General features: G+C 49.4%; 1 protein-coding gene across 6 annotated transcripts in view; it reads left to right on the forward strand.

Annotated features, from left to right (window-relative positions):
• Positions 1–12422, forward strand: part of IGF1R (insulin like growth factor 1 receptor) — a 309956-nt gene that overhangs the window by 256044 nt on the left and 41490 nt on the right. For 4 of the 6 annotated variants that reach the window (XM_028495218.2, XM_028495214.2, XM_024134498.3 and 1 more), the window contains 5 exons: positions 3683–3897; positions 5805–5931; positions 7427–7665; positions 9985–10152; positions 10338–10545. In XM_028495218.2, coding sequence (XP_028351019.1) covers positions 3683–3897; positions 5805–5931; positions 7427–7665; positions 9985–10152; positions 10338–10545 — 957 coding nt within the window. The remainder of the gene's footprint in view (positions 1–3682; positions 3898–5804; positions 5932–7426; positions 7666–9984; positions 10153–10337; positions 10546–12422) is intronic. The other 2 variants (XM_028495217.2, XM_024134499.3) reach the window with 1 other exon arrangement.

Here is a 12422-nt window from a genome sequence, read left to right on the forward strand (position 1 = left end):
GCTCGGCTGCTGGAAACAAGCCCCCATGTTCTGGGTTCTCATGCCCCCAAGGGACCACCCGAAAGAGGCCATGGTTTTTTCTCTGAGAAATGAAAGGGACTAATGATTTTTTTTTTTCCAATTTGTCAGCAGAGTTTGGAAAGGGGGGGATGTGCCCCCATGTGCTGGAGACCCCACCCTCAGCCCCATCTGTCCCAGGTGGGGAGAAGCCAAAGAAGTACCTTGCCTAGAGTTATTGCTTAGTGAGAGTGGAGATGACACTCCACCCCGATCTTTGGATTCCCACGTGCAGTGGTCCGAGCCCTGGACCCGGGGCTGTCTTCTGAGTACCACTCGAATCCCCAGCAATTTGCCTTCCTTTGCTTCCCCATCCTTCCTGCCCTTCATTCGAGCAGGCCGGGAGGTGGTGGTGTTGACAACTCAGAAGTAGGACAGCCCTGAGACTGGAGCCATAAATAAAAGTTAGGTGTATAGTATGTGCTGGGCGTTTAGAATATTGATGCAGATAATATATAGATGTCCTCAGGAGATCACCTCCCACATTGGTCTACATTTTGGCAGATGGGGCCCACCCAAGCATAGAAACAAACATTTTTTGCAACCTTGAAGAGAGCTGGGGCCAGGATACCAATATAGATAAAACCCAGGCACCACGGAGCCTGTGTAAGGGACAGAAGAATAAACAGATAATTTTTAAAAATATGTTTTGAATGTAAAGGCAGTCAGCTTAGAAACAATTAGGAAATCACATTTACAGAATAATTACTTAAACGGGCATTTCCTTTAGGAAACAATGAAATCTAAGTGTGTATATGTGTGTGTTGGAGATATGCAGACAAGTTTCTGCCTTTTACCGTCTCTTAATCCTCACCTGATCGTGGAAGGAATGTGTGGGCAGCCGGGCCTCCAGCTGGGGTTGGGAAAACCAGAGCAGTATTGACAGGCAGCTCGTGAAGGGCTTGATTATCATTGTGATGAGGGTTTCACTTTTATTTTTCTGTCGCTTACACAAGCTCCATAACGCCCCCGGGTTTTATTGATATTGGTATCCTGGCTCCAGGCCTTCTCAGTGTTGTAAAAAAATGTTTATGTTTACTGTAAAAATATAATCTTGCTTTTCAAAGTTATTAGTCACATACACAGAATTTCAGTGTGTCTGCCATTCATTTGTCAAATTCCTGATTTATAATTCATGCTCCCTCCCCTGGGGAGAAGCATGTTTTGTTCAGAAGGTATTTTCCGTGCGGTTATGTTCTCTGCTAGTGAAATTAGTTTACTAAAATAAAAGCCTCGTCCTAGGTTGAGTCAGCAATTTGACCTGGGGAATTGGCCTTTACTCCCGGCCCAGAGCTTTCTGCACCGACAAGGAGATTTTGTCCCATGAGGCCTACTTGGGAACCTGGGAGCAGCCAGACCCACGGGGTTCGTGTTGATGCAGCAGAGTGTCCTTCAGAGCTGGGGGTATTCGGAGGGCAAGAGTGGCCTATTATAGGAGGCATCTGCCTCCACCTGTGAACCCCTCCTCCGGTTGTATAACTCTGCGGACACCCCTTCTCCCGGCAGCATCACCTGCAGCCTGGCAGTGAGGGAGCAGATGGGGGGGGCACTGTGGACCCCACCTTCCACATCCCACGCCACCCTTCTGCACACATGGCCTTGTGGTACGTAGCCCAAGTCTAGATTCCTTTGGACAATGTCTTACATTCCTTTTCCAGCAGATGTTGGGGAGTGAGCTCTTGCTGAAAGGAAAGGATTTGTTGACTTGCCAGTTTTTGTCACCTGGTTTGGTGGCCGTGAAATGTGTCGAGGCCTCAGGTGGGTTTGTGAGGAGCCTGGCTTGGTTTCTGAGGTGCTGCCCCTGGACTCAATGGCTCATTGCGCCCCTGTGTGGGCAGGATCCCCACCCCCACCCCCAGCACCTGCGGGGACGTGACCCGGTGCTCGTGGAGGGGCTGGGCTTCAGGCTGGGGGAGCAGATCCCACCTCAGCTCAGTAACTCCTCCTGGACCCTTAAAACCGACAGGGAGCTCATATGACACCGTTTGTGCCCCTTGTTGTCCAATAAGTGAGTAAACGGAGCTACAGAAAGCACTGAGTGACCCGCCTGTGGCTGTGCAGCTCATAAATGGCATTGCTAGTCCTGGACCCCTGTCTCTGAATGCCTCATGAATTCCCGGGGAAATGTACAGGTGGGCTTCACAGCACTGGAACCATAGCTTTTGCTTTGCTCTCAGTGAGTGAGACTCAGGCTGTGGACTGACCGGCGGGTAGAGTCCTGGTAGAGGTCCTGGTCCGGGTGTAAGTGAACCTCACCGGATGCACAGAGGTGCCCAGTGGACACCCCCCGGGGCAGAGGAGGTCTCTGGGCTTCCGTCTGGGCTGTCCCGGCTCTGGGAAGAAGGTTGGGATCCTTTCTTCTCTACTATTTATGTGTTGGATCCCTGAGTGGGTCCTAGAAATAGCTCAAAATGTGGCACCAGTTCTTAGACTCAGTTATGTAGAAGGTGCTTGAGTGAGCCCTAGAAGGAAACAGGCTGGGGAATAGGAGGGGGAGAAGGGTCTGAGGTCTGTGGGGAGCAGACCTGTCAGCACAGAGGACTCAGATGGCATCTGTGACCCTGCCTGCCTGGTTTACCAACGGACCCAGACAGAAAGGACCTGCAGGGCTCTTTCTCCAGACCCCAAGCTGGAGCTCTCTGCTCTCTTGCCTCCCCGGGTATGGGTTTGTCTCTGGGTGGCCAGTGCTAGTGGTTGCCGATGCTGGCTGTCCCCCCACCTCTCCTTCAGAAGCAGCTGGGTCTGCTGCTTCTGTGTCCACCCACTGGGAGCAGGACCGATGTCTGACTTGGTCGGCTTTGGACCCCCAGCCCCTCGGTGGTGCCCAGCGTCTGTTAGACCAGTGCTTCTCCAAGTGTGGTCCCAGCATCACCTGGGCGCTGGTTAAAAATGCAGATTCTCAGCCCACCCAGACTTCCTAATGAGAAACTCCCGGGGTGGGGCCCAGCCCTCTGAAAATAAGCTTTGTGCCCCCTAAACTTGTTGGACACAGTTGCTGTTGCCTGGATGGGTGGCCTGGGGGAATGCCCACTGGGGGCCATTTATCCTCCCCCACCTTCCCCGGGGACTTCGGCTGAGGCTTTTCAGGGTGGGGTGAATCTGGAGGAGGGGAGCTGACCCAGGGTTGGTCCACCCCCGAGTCTGTCTCCCTGTCCCATTCTCTCTCCTACCCCGTCATATGCTGCAGACAGCACGGATGGGATGGGATTTACCCCTAAGGATAATGGCAGACTTTCTACAGCAAATTTGTAAGCTGTTCCGGTTGAGTAGCAGAGCATATCTGTTCTCCCATGGACTGATTTCAAGCTCATTGTACATACTCTGCTTCAGAGAAATAACCAGAGGCATTTCTAGGGAACGGTTTGAGTAGCATCCTCCAGTGTGAGAAGCATTATTGTTGGTAATAGGGGTCATCAAATTAATTAGTGTTTTATCTATTTTGATATTGTCCTTGAATCATATTGTTGCTGTTGTTAACAGTGACTATTCTTTCTTAGATACCGTTAATAACTACATCTCTTACCCGCAAAGGCAGTGTTTTCTGGAGCCTTGTGGCGAAGAGGCACAGCATGGGGTGTCTGGTGGCAAAGGGCAAGGGTGCTGATGCTGATTTCTGTGCTTCTAGGAATTACTCCTTCTACGTCCTCGACAACCAGAACTTGCAACAGCTGTGGGACTGGGACCACCGCAACCTGACCATCAAAGCCGGGAAAATGTACTTTGCTTTCAATCCCAAATTGTGTGTCTCCGAGATTTACCGCATGGAGGAAGTGACGGGGACTAAAGGGCGCCAGAGCAAAGGGGACATAAACACCAGGAACAACGGAGAGAGAGCCTCCTGTGAGTGGACCCTCCTCCTATCTACACAGCAGCTTCCGTTCACGGCCCCCTCCTTGTTTCACATGAGGCCTCCTTAATGAGCACTTTGCTCACACGTGGATATCTTCAAAGGCAGTAGTGGGGCAGATTCATATTTGTAAATTTTCTGTAGCATCTATTTGTGTGCGCTAAACATTTATAAATGTGTTCTCACTCAGATTTTAAAGAGGTGCTTACAGAATACACAGAGTTAAGTGTCTTTTATGCTCAGGCACACCGTTGGATTATTTTCTAGGGGAGAGCTGGTCCTGTCCAGCCCTGGGAGGGAGCAAGCCCAGCCCTCCATCTCTGGAGTGGAGGGGAGGCCAGGGGCCCCTGTCCCTGACCTGGCCTCCTCCTGGTTCCTACCACAACGTGAAAAGTGGAGGGAGCCTGCCTCCCTGGATTGATACTGCTTTTTAAATTTAGAACAATATAATTATAATCTTACACTGGTTATGCGACTTCTGCTTTAAAGTTTTGCCTCTGAGTGGTGAGTTTCTCACCTAACCCTGTATGTAAAACTGCTTTTAAAAGTGGTGTGGTTCTGTGTGGATGGATCAAGTTATAAAAATAGTCTCTCCACCATCGGCTTTTGATAAGGGACAGGTATTAGAAAAAGATAATCTACGTGATCCAGGGTGATTTGCACGTGCGCTCACGGGCGCAAGAGAATCTGCGAAACCGTCAGCATTGGACTTGGTTTTGCTGGCTCTGGATTTACCTGGTAGACACTTGAGTTGCTCAGGAAGAGTTTTTAGAGTCGAGAAACCAGACGCAGAGCTGAAGGGCCTTCTCCCTCACAGGCCCCGCCACAGCCCTCACCACATTCCCCATTCAGACCGTAGCAGAAACGGATGCAGCAGAGTGCTGTCGAAGTGTTTTCCTTAGAGTCGGCCAGTCTGACCTGTCAGATCATGAATACAGTAGCCATTTATTTTCCTTTGAAAATGAAATCATGTTTCCTCTCTAAATAACACTTTAGCAGGAGCTGCAACGTTTTTCCCATCTCAATCCATCACGTTTTGCCCCAGAGACTTCTCAGTTTTTAACTGCCTTTAGCCTCTGCTTCACCTGCTGAGGGTGCAATGGGAGTCGGGCAGACACGGGGGGAAGGACAGTTCGTAGGAGAGCTTCGTATCTCCACGAGGGAGGCAGTCATCACTTCTTCCCGGGTTCTCATCACAGTTTGAATTGGGTCCGGGAGCACAAGGGGGCTCGGGGCAGCATCCCCATCATGCCTCACCAGCAGAGGCTTCCTTCCCACAGAGTGCAGAAGGCTGTTCCAAGTGAAATGGGTCCGATCAGCGCTCAGTCCCTTCCCCGCTACACGTTAGCACTGGCCAGAGCCGCCAAGGCGTCCTTGTGTCCTTGCACAGGAAGGTGTCGATACCGCGTACGGACCAAGAAAAGTTCCCCTCTGTGGCACAGCTGCTCTGTTACCTGTCTTTGGTGATTTGACACAAGTGGGCAGATATCCACAACTGTAAGACAGGTGTCGTCATGTCTAAGAAGAGTCCACCCAGCATCAAGGTCCACTCTCACCTTCCCCAGCCCCCTGGGTGGCCCGCATCTTAGGGAAGAGCAGAGAGACAAGGCCACCTTGCTCCATCCAGTGGTCCTTTGCTTCCAGGTTAGGAATCACTCACAGGTTCACGTCCAGGGCCACCAAGTGTACTAAAACAAAGGACCGAGCCCCTTGGAGGCCACGTAGCACAATGTTTGGGTCCTTAGTAGAAACAAGAAAGCCACTGAGAAGTCCAAAAAGGGGCTTTGCAAGTACGGACAGCTTTGGGGGAGAGGGCCATAGTACAGGGCAGGTGGCCTCTCAGACACGTGGAGGGAAAGGACATAGATGGGTGTCACTCATGGATGTGCCTCTGCCCCAGGTGAAAGTGACGTCCTGCACTTCACCTCCACCACCACATGGAAGAACCGCATCATCATCACCTGGCACCGGTACCGGCCCCCTGACTACAGGGACCTCATCAGCTTCACCGTCTACTACAAGGAAGCGTGAGTGTCTGTGCTTGGTGACGTGTTGGCAGGGCTTCACCCTCGCCACCCTCCTGTCTGTCATGTGACATCCATCACCGCCAGTGACAGCTACAAACAAAAAAGTGTTAGCTTGAGGCCTTTCATTCTTCAGTGGGTGATTAGAGGTGCTTGAATAAAATAAGTGCAAAGAGGAAAACTTGTTTTGTGGAGAATTAGGTCAGTCCAAACATTCATGAACGGGGATGGAGGACCTGGTTGCAATATCATTGCAGCCTTGGTCCCCCTAATCCATAGTCTGGGAACACCCCTCAGGATGCTCGGCTCCCCTTGAGGGGACCCCCAGGTGGGTCCATCATCTATTCTGGTCACTCTATCTGTGGCCCCTCCCAAGGTGTGGCCTTATGCTCTAGGTCATAAGCCCTCCAAACAAGGGATGGAGAATGGAGAAAGACTGAACTTCATGTCTCAAACCTTTCAGAGTTTCTCCCAAAACCTACTGGGGGCTTTTCTTGTGCCTTCAGAGGACGTTTGCCTGCCTGGGCAGCCAGGACATCCCTCCAGATGGCAGCTCTTCTTGGTCTCCCCCTTCCTTCCTGTGCCTCCTGTATCCAGGTGGTTCCCCCAGGCCACTTAGTCACCCTCCTCACGCAGGTCCCACCTTGATGCCATAGGTCCCTTTCCCAGGTGCGTGGCTTCCCCGGAGCTGGAACCAGAGCCACCAGTGGCGGCATCTGGTACCCTTTGCCCCTGCTGGAGCCGGGGCCCTGGGAGTACCATTGCCATGAGAAAAGCAGGATGCGGGATTATCAGGCATACATTGTCCCTGCACATGGGAGTCACTCATCTTCTATCACAACGACAGGGAGGGGTGTGTGAATGTCTGTTTCAGAAGCCAGTGGCTGTCTGGCCCTTTCATCTGAGAGGCGTGGAATCCCTGCCCAACTCCGCATCTGTGCAGAATCATCATCCTCTTTAACAGTCTACCAGTGCTCTGACGGTGACATTAGTGTCTGAGATAATCTGGAAACTAAATATTTGAATGTTATCAGATACTTAAGCAATCAGAATTATTTGTGAGCATATTAGATTTTAGAAGCTGTATTTGAGAAGTTGTTTTTCTGTAGCAAAGGCATTTTTCTCCAGAAGTTATTCTTTATCAATAATGATGTTTGCATTAAACGACTACGCTTGTTTTTTCTTAATGGTGAAAAAATGGGGAAGAGAGGGAAAGAGCATTTGCGTATATTCTTAAGGAGCAGCATTTCCAATCCCAGTAATTATGGAACTTCCTCTTCCTGAGGCAGAGGGTTCGATTCTATAGTGTGTACAGAACTGTGAAACCTGGAGTCCGGTGGCTTAATTTTATTCTTCTATAAAGATCTAATTGATGATTCGTTTTATCTAAAGTTCCCATTATAGAAAGTATGATGTGGGAAGCCCTGGGGGGAGGTTTCTGAGAGCTTTGATGTCAGCGGCCTAAAACATTCTCTGAGCTTCATCGATTGTGTTTCAGACCCTTTAAAAACGTCACAGAGTATGACGGGCAGGATGCCTGCGGCTCCAACAGCTGGAACATGGTAGATGTGGACCTCCCACCCAACAAGGACGTGGAGCCTGGCATTTTACTGCATGGACTGAAGCCCTGGACACAGTATGCCGTTTACGTCAAGGCTGTGACCCTCACCATGGTGGAGAATGACCACATCCGTGGAGCCAAGAGCGAGATCTTGTACATTCGCACCAATGCTTCAGGTATTCACGCACCATCCCCGCCATCCCACGCCATCAGCTCAGGGTCCTCACTCATGACAAGATGTAGTCAGAGGGCTGACACTGAGCTGTGCCTGTTGTCTCTCCCTGTCCTGGGCCAGTCTGTCTTTTATTTGTCTGTCATATCAATATATAATACTGTATCATATTTCTTTCCCACTCCCAATACCCTAGCCTCTTCCAGGCCATCTTCTGGACTTGGTACCATCTTCCATTATCATTCTGACTGTCCTGGACCAGTGAGCTCAGGTCCTCCAGGGTGCTCGGTTGGTTTCATTGGGAGGCCCAGACTGGATACGGTCCTCTAAGGCTGCCCTTCTTGTTTATTTGGACAGTTGGACCTCTGGGAACTGAAACCCTGGTTGTTGTTCCAGTTACCTCAGGTGGCTCCCTGGTTTCTCACCTTCGTCCTGTAGTGGCTAGGGTTCCACGAAAGCAGACAAAAGTTGAAAAACATGTTGTGGACATTCCAAGTGTTCACTGATGAAAATGTGCCTCCTTCTCCCCTGATCTCCATTTTCTAAACCAACTCATTTCTCAACTCCAGAATCTGGAACTAAGGAGAGCAAACATTTGTGTATATTTTCCAAGTATATGAAAACCAGGTTAGAAGTAGGGAAATGCACATCATTTTAAAAGGCACTGCTAAACATTCTTTGATGATAGCCATTGTTACAATACGTAGGCCGTTTTAAAATACGCATAAACTGGCACGAAATGAATTTAAATGGCAAAGAGGGTGAGGGAAAAATGTTGGTGGGGAAATCCTTTTGTTCCTGTTCTCCTGCCCTCTCCTCCCTTCCCCTCCCCTCCCCTATTCCATCTCTATGATCCTCTAAGTGGCTACGATCATGTCACTGATGGCACAATGTTTATATCAATAAATGTGACACAGGCTTCTGATTCTAGGCCTGGGATGTCGTAGCAGAGGCTCAAAGGCAACAGAACAAGTTGTTCAGCCTAAAAATTTGCAAGTAATTCATTGTAGCTAATTTGGAGAAAATAAAAGTCTTTCTTTGTTAAGGCCAATTCTTAAGAAACTTGTTTCCTTTCCCCAAAGATGGAAAACAAAGCACTGTACAGATTGAGTCAGTTTGCTCTATTTTGGCGTCTGTCCTCACAAGTGGTAGGGACAGAGAATGACTTAGTCCGTGGCCTAGGCTTTTTTGTGACACCTGTTAGTGAAACATCTAGGGGTGAGCTGTGTGTTTCTGAAGTATTTATTCTAGGAAGCACTAAAGTGGCCTAGCATTCAGTAAAACGTTTTCCCAGGAAAAGTATTAGTCATAACTTTTTCCTAAAGTGTCCTTCCTTACAAGTGTTCAGACCCTTGTGTATAAAATTTTGTACCTTAAGCTTTCAAATTTTAAAAGCAGCTTACATGACCATTATGCTGAAGTGACATACAATGAAGGTGTCTTTTGCACTTTTGAAAATCTACCAAAATTGATGCTTTTTTCTGAACCCAAAGAGAATAAGATTTCATTGGTCCCTGGAGGCATTTGCCCTTTATACACAGTTCCACTCCAGGTTTGGGTTTAGGGGCAATAGTAAGTAAATATTGACCAGATTCTTATACTTTGCCTGTAAATCAATGTTCTTTTGCTGGTAACAGAGTCCGTTACTTGAAATGGGGGCTTTATGTGTGTTTGAGGTGTTTTTAGACTGCTTCTCATAGTTATGACTCCATAGTTCCATTGAATCATGATTTTACAATCAGTAGATTTACTGGCCCTTTGCACCACTTTTTCCTCCAAGCCCCACCACCACCACTAACTCTCTCTCTCTCTCTCTCTCTCTCTCTCTCTCTCTCTCTCTCTCTCTTCCCACACACACGCTCTCTCCCCAGCACCCTTTTTTCTTCCCCCTTTCATTTTGGCTTTTTGCCATTTTTATCAGAGATTCAAAATCTCAGATGAAATGCAAGTCAGTCAGTTTTACCATTTGCTAAAACTGCTGGCGTTAAATGTTTTGGAGGATGACAGCTGTAGTAAATGAGGAAAGTCCAGTGTTTGCATTAACTGTGGGTTTTAAGTCATCCATTCCAACCCGGGCTGTGCCTCCACCACCCTTTTCCATCTGCAGCTCAGTAATGTTTGTTATCACAGAGAACAGATATTATAAAGGGAAAGTAATACGATTTCAAAACAAGGTTCGGTTTTCATTTTGTGTTTCAGCGTTCACCACCATTTTCCTGTGGGGATCAGACTTTTGGCTTCTTGTGGGTTTGCACTGGGTATCTGACAGCCAGGATCTTGGATTTGTTCCATTTTCTGAAATGTCCTTTGTCCCCCTTTCCAGTTCCTTCCATCCCCCTGGATGTACTCTCAGCATCAAACTCCTCTTCTCAGCTGATCGTGAAGTGGAACCCTCCTTCCCTGCCCAACGGCAACCTGAGCTACTACATCGTAAGGTGGCAGCGCCAGCCCCAGGACAGCTACCTTTACCGGCACAATTACTGCTCCAAAGGTGAGGGTGGGAGGGGCAGGTGACACCTGTGGCTGTGACTCCCAAACCCCAAGGCCACACACACCGGGGCCAGCGTCAGCCGTCTTGTCAGGAAGCAGCTGTGGTCGTGAGCCCAGGTGCTCATGGCTCTTCCTTTCCTCACCAGCCTGTGTAACTTGGCTCTCGTTGGGCTACTCTTTTCCAAGCAGACAAAATCCCCATCAGGAAGTATGCCGATGGCACCATCGATGTTGAGGAAGTGACGGAGAATCCCAAGACCGAAGTGTGTGGTGGGGAGAAAGGGCCGTGCTGCGCTTGCCCCAAAACCGAAGCCGAGAAGCAGGCCGAGAAGGAGGAGGCCGAGTACCGCAAGGTCTTCGAGAATTTCCTGCACAACGCCATCTTCGTGCCCAGGTACCGTGTCCTCTGAGGGGGTCCTTGGGCAGGTCCTGGTGCTTTCTCTCCACCCTGTGGTGTGTCGGTCGACAGCCTCAAAGTGAGACCCAGCGGCCGTCGAGGAGGGACAACAGCGTAGGCGGCCGGCTTGGCGAGTGGGGTTACTACCCAAGCCACTCAGCCCTCGTGGAAGGGGCCGGAGTTCACGGCCTGGGCTATGGGGGGCTGTCGGCGTGACAGGTGACAGGTGCAGCTGCCCTGTGGCCGCCCAGCCCCTGCGGGGGGCACGTGGGCACAGAGAGCGGCAATCACCTGGCCAAGCACACACCAGCAAGCGGAGGAGCCGGGTTGGGGCCCTCGGTTGCCCTTCCCACGCCTCCCTGCGGCCTCCCAGCCTGGCCAAGGCGGAGCGAAGGGACAGGGGGAGACTCAGAGTCAGTTTTGAAAGGGGCCCAACTTCAAAGCATAACCGAGAGCCACTGGCACCCTTGACAAGCAGTCTGTGAAGCCGCGCAAAAGACAGCCTTTCCAAGCCAAGCAGCCCGACGCCAGGGCATCTGTCTGCTCCGCTGCTCCAGCCTCTCCTTCTGCCTAGTGGGGACAAAAGCGGAGGAAAAGAAATGTTTAGAGCAGAATTATTCAAATAGCCAAAAGCTGAGAACATCCCATGTGTCCACCAGGAGATGAATGGATGAACCAATGTGGTCTTGCCCTGCAGTGGAATATTATTCAACCCTGTAAAGGAATGAGATTCTGAAGCATGGGCTACCACACGCACGAACCTTGAAAACATTATGCTGAGTGAAAGCAGCCAGACGCAGAAGGAGATACTGTATGATTCCATGTGTATGAAATATCTTGAACAGACAAATTCATGGCAACAGAAAGTAGATTAGAGGTTACCAGGGGCTGTGGGGAGGGGAAATAGGGTGTTATTCCTTAATGCATGTAGAACTTCTGTTTGGCGTAATGAAAGATTTTCGAAATAGTGGTGATGGTTACACAGAATTATGAATGTAATTAATGACACTGAAATGTGCACCTAAAAGTGGTTAAAATGACAAAATTTTGTTAGTTTTATTTTTTTAATTTTAAAAGTTTGTTTTACCACAACAAAAAAAAAGGAAAGAAAGAAAGAAAAGAAAAGTGGAGGGACATTCAGCAGGGCAGCCTTGTGATGTCTGGGGAAGGAGATGGAAACAGAGTGGTGACTGATGGCTCCTTTTTCTTCCTGAAAAATTGTAGCACAGAGTTTAGAAACAACCTCATGCCTGAAATCTGGGCAAAGGAGCAAGATTCAGGCCAGCATTATACCTACGAGCCCGTTTCCTGACCCCCATGGCGCCCCAGCTGCCAGCCCACTGCCAGTACGTTCTCCTGGGGATGTCTTCTTCCAGCTCCTGACCCAGAGGGGCACCAGCAGTCCCGAGCTTCTGTTTATCCTGCAGTTGCTTTGCCCTTAAAAGCTCTCTTAGGTTATAGCAACAAGTGGTTTTGAAAGAGACTTTTATTTTCTGTCACGTGACCTTCCTGATATTTGTATACTAGTCAAAGATAGACATCTTACTTTGAAAAATCATTAAAACAGGAAATCAAGACCTTTTGGAAGTGGAGGCACTATTTCCTTTTCAGAATGAAGCTATCGGTCACTTAGCAGCTTTCTGCCCCCGCCTCTCCTGCCGTTAAAACCATGGAACGTCCCGACCTGCCCTGCCGGTGACATCTCCTGTTCACGGGTGATTGATATGGCTGCAGTTCATGTGTTAGTCCAGATATCCTGTATATCATGCGTGGTCTCGAGAATCAGAAAGTTTAAGGATGGAAAAGAGCTCAAAGATGTTTTAAAACTAGAACCTAGGTTCAGTGGCTTCTCCACCACCCTGATTCACTAACTG

This window comes from Physeter macrocephalus, chromosome 11 (assembly GCF_002837175.3).
Source record: "Physeter macrocephalus isolate SW-GA chromosome 11, ASM283717v5, whole genome shotgun sequence".
NCBI classification, from domain to species: domain Eukaryota; kingdom Metazoa; phylum Chordata; class Mammalia; order Artiodactyla; family Physeteridae; genus Physeter; species Physeter macrocephalus.